This window comes from Amblyomma mixtum, chromosome 4 (genome assembly GCF_055824585.1).
Source record: "Amblyomma mixtum isolate Tamu chromosome 4, ASM5582458v1, whole genome shotgun sequence".
NCBI classification, from domain to species: domain Eukaryota; kingdom Metazoa; phylum Arthropoda; class Arachnida; order Ixodida; family Ixodidae; genus Amblyomma; species Amblyomma mixtum.
In genome coordinates, this window is record NC_143015.1 from 158,356,014 (window position 1) to 158,363,976 (window position 7,963).

Genomic DNA, 7,963 nt, shown 5'->3' on the forward strand with positions numbered 1-7,963 from the left:
ATCGACAACAGATTGGACACTTTTTAATTAAATCATCTATTATGCTCTTCTTCAGAGTCAAATTTAATGAGGTGAGGCTAGGAGATGTCAAACAAGGACATCCTGCATTGAAACAACACAATAAAATTACAAAACAGTCGCATGTCACAGGATGATCCACTGCCAGTGTGAAGCATGCAAGATGCCCGACAGCAAGGCCTTTCCTTCAAAAAACAACCTTTAAACAAAAAACAGCCTTTAACAAAACGCTTAAATAAGCAATGAGCCCTAGAACTGTGCACGAGACCTTGCAATGACCGCTTGCTCAAAGATTGGCGAAAAATTTGTCCAACTCAAAATTTCACACAGGCACTCTTCCACCACCTACCACTGAATCACAGGTGCTGTAGCCTGGGGAACGCATGCTGAGCGCACGGTTGAGGCAGACAGAGCCAGGACGCCGGCGATGAGAAGCGGATGACAACTGCCGGCGCACGACAAGAGCCTCTGGGTCCTCGATAGATGCCTGCATGACACAAAATTTTTTAAGGCTAAAAGTATCACAAACATGTTCAGTTCTCACTGTAATCTGCCTCCCACAAAAAAACGTCAGCTTGCATGTACTTGAAGCCCCCAGCTGCAATACTGCATAATGAACACAATGCGTACACAGTGTACAGGTTCTTCCAAAACAGATTAATGGCCAAACTACATGGACATGCAACAGGTCAAAGGAAGCGCAATGAAATCTGTGTGCAAATGTACCAGTGAAACAGAGCTGTATGAATACTGCATGTAGAAGCTCCCATGGTCACAGGCCAATATATCTCCACCCAAGGGCCACATTTCCATTGCCTTTGGCAACACCTGTTCTAAATACAAGCACAGAAACCAGATCAGCAAGTCTTTCCCTTCCTGGCCTGAACATTTATCACAAGAAAAATAGCACTGCAGCACATAAAGCATGACGGTAGAAAATAACAACAGTACAACCAGGAAGGTCAATTGTACTCAAATTTGTATCACCTCTGAAAGCTGATAACATCTTAGCCTGTTGCTTTTTATCACCAATGATGCAGCTAGCAATTCTCCTCTTTTGAAGCTTTCATGAAAGCAATTCTCACACGCTCCATGACACTAAGCTTGCAAGGATCAGGAGACATGAAAAATACCACAGGCACTAACCTGAGACCGGCTGTGATCATCGCACCAGTGATCAATACAGTGACCACTACAATGATCACATCAGAGATTACAACAGTGATTGTGTCAGTGACTGCACCAGTGCCAGTGTCAAGCCAACACACTGAATTATTATTCTCATACTAAAGGACTATTTAAACGTTACAATATTGTTCCTGTACATAATTTATATGACTACTGTTTATGTGTTAAGTACAAGAAATGTGTCAATAATAACCAGCACATGTTTCTGCAGCTAGCTGATCTTAATGCCAGTGTTTCAACTTACACACTTCGGCACCAAGAATTCTGGCACGTTCCAAGTTCTAGAACTCATTTCGGTTGCCAGATGTTGTGTTCCACTATGCCACGACTTCTAAATACCTTTTGTACCAGCAACGCACAATTGGAAATGCAGCTTGCGTTCCATCAAAACCAGGTTCCTCTCGTAACTTGTCAATGTAAATGAATGGTGGAAGAGTGATCTGTACCATGTGTATATTTTTGTTTTCTTAATAGTATTTCACCTACAAACTAACAGAGTATGAATTGATATGTGATTACTTTGTGTGCTGTTTCGCTGTATGCCATGTACAGGGGGGCGCCGGCGCTTTCAAGCGAAAATTTCAAGCGAAAATTTTGTAAATAAAAATGAATGAATGAATGAATGAATGAATGAATGAATGAATGAATGAATGAATGAATGAATGAATGAATGAATGAACACTTGTGGTGGTGTTTTTTTTTGTTTTGTTTTTTTCTGAGCCTCTTGGTCCTTGTCTTTCTTGCCCTGAGGAACATGCCAGAGATGATCGCAAACAGCCATCCCATCAAATCAGGTACTGCACATCACAAAGCGAACGGAGACAGCCCAATGCTCCCGCACTCACCCTCGACATGGCTGGCAAGGTAGCGGCGGCAATCCGTTCGGAGTATGCAGTGCTTCGGCGCCGTGATGGTAGCAGGGTGCAGACAGCGCGTGCCCAGTCACGGTGACCGCTCCAGTGCGAGAGTGTGTTGCAGAGCTCACCGAGGTCAGTGTTGCTGCACCGTCGTCGGCCAAGGGTGAACTGCCAGAGTCGCACCCGCTCCTCCCGCTCTGAGTCTGCACAGGACAGGAAAGGGGGAGGGTGTTAAAAGGCACTAAAAGACAGCTCTCTACATTCTTCATTCATTTCCGAAATCTGGAATTCAAATTCTCTGAACTGCATCTACAATATTTCAAACATTTCAATATGCAATCGCTCAACACTTCTTGTGCATTTGCTTTGTGCTGCTGTTTTGAGATGAGTGGCCAATTAGCCTGCACTGGCACTGTTTTAAACAGAGATAGTCATTAGCCCTTACTATAGAAAAAGACACCGTATGTAGTTCCAAAATGTTATGCAATTCATACAGGCTTTGTCAGGGAATGAAGAACTGAACCTTCCCTCCATTCGAGGCTTTAAACTTTCATCAAACATCTGATATGCACCCAAGATTCTATAACGCAAATGCTGACAAGTGACCATTAGGTCACCTGTCAGTGTAATCTGAAAAAATCTGTCCATTATGCTCAGCTTGGTCATGCTGGCTTAGGTAATGATGTAGGTCAGTGGTTGAGCCAACATACTCGAGCCCACATGACTAAAATGATATGCTTACTATCATGCCTGCACTGAACAAGTCTCCATTCTGTTAACTAATGAAGTTTCTTAACACATCACATCAATACATGTGTTTCAGTAATATGTCCAGCTCACAGCTGCACAACATGCAATACTACAGCACCATATCTCATGAGAGAACTGTCGATCGCAGAAATAAAATGTCGTGACTTCACAAAAAGGTCAAGCAGTTTGATCGTTATACCTGCGAAATAGAGTTTCCATCAAAAAAGTCATACAAGAGCAAGACATACAAACTGAACTGTTGACAGAATTGGATCTATAAATAGATTGATCAGTAAAAACATGAAGGGACACCTTCCAGCATTAGCCATGACAAAGCTTTCTAACAAAAAGCAACTTGGTCATGTAAGAAGGTACAAAAAAACGGTCTAAACATCATCACACTCTCGCCAGCTGTTCTGATAACTCTCTCCTCGGCTTGCCGCAACAAGTAGAAATTGGAGCTTAAAAAATTTCCTTTTCATGACAATAGTCCGGTCTGTTTGTTGAAAGGAATCTACATAACCTTTTCCTTTCAGTTTTCGAGAAATTGTACGCCGCAAACATACTGACACACCAGAAGCGCGTACTTAGCGGTAGACTGACCTGTGCAGAGGCAGTAAGCCTAGTGCAAAGCCCCGCCGAAAACATCTGGCCGGGCTTCAAAAGAGCGGTAGCATTCTCCGAGCAGTCCAACAGAGGGTTTTAGGCCAAAGTGAGCGACAACACAATGCAGGTTGGAAAAGAAACGCAATGAGAGCACATGCGGGCAAGCAATTCAGGGAGAAAAAAGCGTGCCGCCTCTGCTTCCAAGCCGGAACTTGCGTTTTTCTCTCGGACAACATGGAAAAGTATTTATTTTACTTCGGCTCGCCTGACATGACAAAGGATCGTGCATCACTCTCGAAAGCTCAATGGCAGCCGGGAAAGAACGTTTGGTGCTTGTGCTGAGCCAGGTGTGCACTCGGCAGCCGGCTTGAAAGTATGGTAAAAACGAATTATCATTATTCAGACAGGTTCTCAACTCACACTAAGTGAGCAATTAATTACAGATAAACTTGAGAGGGTACAAAACTTGGGTATCCGATATGTCTTTAACAACTATACCAGGAGCTTTAGCGTTTCGCGTGCAAAGAACTCGCTGGGATGGAAGACGCTTGAAAAACGTAGATATTGTTTGAGGTTAAACTTTTTTCATAGTATTTACTATTCCAATACTGGCATAAACCGTGACCTGTACATCCATTCACCAAACTATATTTCGCTACGCCGTGACCATCGGTTAAAAGTTAAGGAAATTAACTGTAAATCAGAGATGTACAAATATGCTTTCTTCCCTAGGTCTATAAGAGATTGGAACCGGCTCTCTGAAGAGGTGGTATTAATTATGTCAGGTGATTTAATCTCTTCATCTCTGTGAATGCTGTTTTTAGGCTGTATTAATATTGCATCATGGTTGCATTGTATGTATTGCACTTTGTTACCTTTTTTTTTTTCGTTTGTATAATGTGTTATTCCCCCCCACTGTAATGCCACTTGTGGCACTGTGGGTATTACAATAAACAAATAAAATAAAAATAAACATTGTGTATCTATAAACTAAGTTGGCAAAAAAAAAGGGAACGTTTGAAAAAGAAATAAATATTTCACAAACGCCACATTCAAGCCTTCAAGCAAGAAAGTGCAACCTGTGTCAACAAAACGTTCAGAGGCAGGTTTAAGTGTCAGCATCCTTCATATGGACTCTGACAACACAGCGCATTAAACAGAAAGTTTCTTTAGACATTACAACGCCACAACATATTTCTCGCAGAAAATACTTGGCTAGCCAGCACGATGCTGCCTTCACCACCAAATAGTAGCAGTATTAGTAGTAACACTAGTAGTAAACTAGTAGTAGTAGGAAATAATATTTATTAAAGCCACAAAGAAATGATGACAGTCTTTTGGTAGATTCTAGGCGGAGCTGGGAAAATCAAAAAGTGCAGCTTGAGGGGCAAGTTGGTTCATCATTCTTTAAACATGTTTTGTTACTACTACTACTACTACTACTACTACTACTACTACTACTACTACTACTACTACTACTACTACTGATGCTGTTACTAATACTACTCAATGATAAAGAAGCATTACAATGGCTAACCCAGTATTTTCCATGACAACGTGTTATCGCTTTACCACGTCGAAAAGCAACAAATACGGTTCAAAATGGCGATCTGTGTTGTCAGAGCTCATACGAAGGCAGCAGATATCCACATCTGCCTCTCTACATTTTGATGTCAAGTGTCTTGGAATTAATGTCTCGAACCGCACTTTATCGCTTGAATGATGCACTGCTACTTTTGCTTACAGACAGTTTGCCCATTTATTTTACGGTTCCTTCAACTAGAATTTGTTAACCAACTTAAACAAAGATAAGTTTGGTACGATTGCTGAGGCAGATTAGAACGCTTGCCAACGCTGAAGCTGGCACTAAGCATAAATCCAAACTTGGAAGCACAGTTTCAGACATGACAAAAATATGTGAATTAATGTGTACGGTGCACACTTGTTAGAAATTACCGGGGACAGAAATGTGCCACAATTCGGTAGCGTCGCATACTTGTCACGCTATTAGTTTTTAATGTTGGGACCACGCAACAGGTGCTAAGGTGTGAAGTACCGTGCAGTACAGTAAAACTAAATTCTAAGTTCACCTGCGAGATAAATCGTAAACTGGGCGTGTTTCCTCACCTGAACTGTCGGAATCATCGCTGTCATCGCGTCCGTGACGCTCTTCAAGATTGTTCGACATTGTTATGCCAAAGGTCCCGTAGCGTGAAAGTCACTCATGTCGAAGTTGGGTACACCGACTTCTTACAGCCACATCGATGTCATCTCAGCGCATTATCTCCGTGATTAATTTAAAACGTCAGGCAGTACATGTCTGCCAGCAAGAAAGCAGCACAAAATGATTTCCGACGGCTTCTTCGAACTTTCAGCGGATGGGAGCGGCGGCCGAAGTTTCACAACATGGAGGAAGGAACAAAAGTCACAGAGTTTGGAAGATGGCGGCCAATGACCCGTTAACAGCACTTATGCTAGAGCAACGACAGCTTCCAAATGCCGTGTTTTGAAACCATGATAAAACGATAAGGCTGATAAGACTACAAGCGAAACGAGTGCTCATCTGTAATTGTTTTGGAAAACTTCCAGTGTGTGTTCTTGAGAGTGCTCGTAAATTTGTTATGACGAAAGGAAAAGCGCAACAGCAGTCATACACACCCTGTGTATGTACGTGCACCGCGTGCACCCACCACGCTGGAGTGCTCTTACTTGATTTTGGCCAAAATATGGGAATGAATATATTCTCTGTTTTGAACCGCTCGCTCCTGCTCTCCATCTCTTTTCTCACCACCCGGCGAATACTCCCCCGTGGGGCCTAGAGCACCTCAAGACCTGGGGGGAGTGGGAGACCCTGCTGCGCTACAAGGACCCGTGGTCGACCGAGCTGCCAGCGCTTTATGGACCGCAGGAATATAAACTGTTGCTCTTCGGAAGACAAATTATTTTGGGGGGACGAAAGACACAGTAACTGTCCCACTAATTTTAGTTTTGGTTTTGAGGAAAGAAAAGGTCTCAGTAGCTGTCTTCTAACTGTGCAGAGCGGTGAGCACTTCAACCGCGCTGTGAGGAAATGGATACAGGAGGAAGTGAAAAAAAAAGAAGGGAGAAAGAGGTGCGGAAGTGTTAACTATAGTAGGATACAACTTTAAAAAACAGCAGTTGCTAACACTGGGACGCGGTCCGTAGCGTCCTCTATTACTTCGCTGGCCAATCGCAACTGTAAATGAAATCATCTTTTTAATGTTTGAATGCATCAAACAATCCACGTTTAAAAATTCTAGAGCTCATAATTTTTTTCTAGTGATAAGCTTCTTGTTTAAGTAACAAGAAACGTTTAAGAAGCGGACTACTTTTTCTTCGTGGAGAAATTCTGTGCGCAGAGGCTGAATATGGGCGGAGCTTCACTGCAGACTTAAGCTGTATCCAACTATAGTCCAAATGGTTTAAGGAACAATTCCCAGTTGATTCCAGTAGGATCCCAGTTGACTCCAACTGGAACTCAGCTGGGAACCAACAGGAATCAACTAAACCAGTTGGACCAGTTAGGAGTTTCACCTTTTTTCGCATTTCAAAGTTTAACATTTTTTTAAACGTCACACGCCACCCAACCGCTCAGTCGCGTGGCTGTCGAAAACGCCCACAATTTTTGTTCTCCTCAAGGGTGAGAGAGGGAAAGCTGTATTGCGCCCCCTACTAAAGTGTTCTATTATATTTTAGATTTAGGTAAGTGTACTAGATTCTAGTACACTTCACTGCTCCCACACAGGTACACAGGTACCTGTTTCATCTATGCAACAAAAATGTCGCCACCCGTGATGACGCCGTTGCTGTAGGCTTAGATATCACACTCGACTTCCGGCACACTTTTCGCAATGCATCTGGGATACATGGAGCCTCGCCTTATATTTCCTTCATCCGTGCATCTATGGCTTAAAACAGCGTAAGAATCGAGAGGGACAGGTCCTATAGTTCCGTATCTCTTCGTCCCAACCCCTCGTCTTCAATGATCTTTTAGCCCTTGGAGATCGCTGCGGTCTCGTGTATAGAAAAACATGATGTACATAGGCTTCAAAAGTCTGCGGGATGTTGTTGGTGCATGAAAAAAAAAAGTTATCACAGTGATGTCACACATCAATAATCTGAAAGACTGGCAAGTATTAGAGGACGTGCGCTAAGCACAGTGCGTCCCTCAAACTTTTGCTGGCCACTGTAAGCGTGCTGTCACATCCGCTGCGTACTAATAAAATGCGTGGGTCTTAACAGAGCATATTAGAAACGCATCGACTGCAATATAATGAGTGCCTCACCTCATGTGCGCCCTAGATGCGCCAAGCCTGCGGTCCGTTAGTGGTCGGCTCGTAAATCCCAGGGGAAGTCCCACAGTGGCGACGACGAGCAAACGGATCAGCGCTCGACACCGTCCGCGACCTGTGTCTCGTGCGCGGGCCTGACCGACCGCGTTCTAGCTCCACGCCGCCCGAATTGGCACGCGACGTCACGCTGACGGGTCGGGGAAAGGAACCGTGACAGACAGATAAAAAAAA

General features: G+C 43.5%; 1 protein-coding gene across 1 annotated transcript in view; it reads right to left on the reverse strand.

Moving 5' to 3' along the window:
- Positions 1 to 5,842, reverse strand: part of LOC149348971 (transmembrane channel-like protein 7) — a 56,617-nt gene extending 50,775 nt beyond the window's left edge. The window contains exons 1-3 of the mRNA XM_089541058.1: positions 5,547 to 5,842; positions 2,052 to 2,266; positions 368 to 505 (exon numbers count right to left, since the gene is read on the reverse strand). Of these exons, the coding sequence (XP_089397184.1) occupies positions 368 to 505; positions 2,052 to 2,266; positions 5,547 to 5,607 (414 nt within the window). The 5' untranslated portion in view covers positions 5,608 to 5,842. The remainder of the gene's footprint in view (positions 1 to 367; positions 506 to 2,051; positions 2,267 to 5,546) is intronic.
- Between the last annotated feature and the right edge of the window lie 2,121 nt (positions 5,843 to 7,963).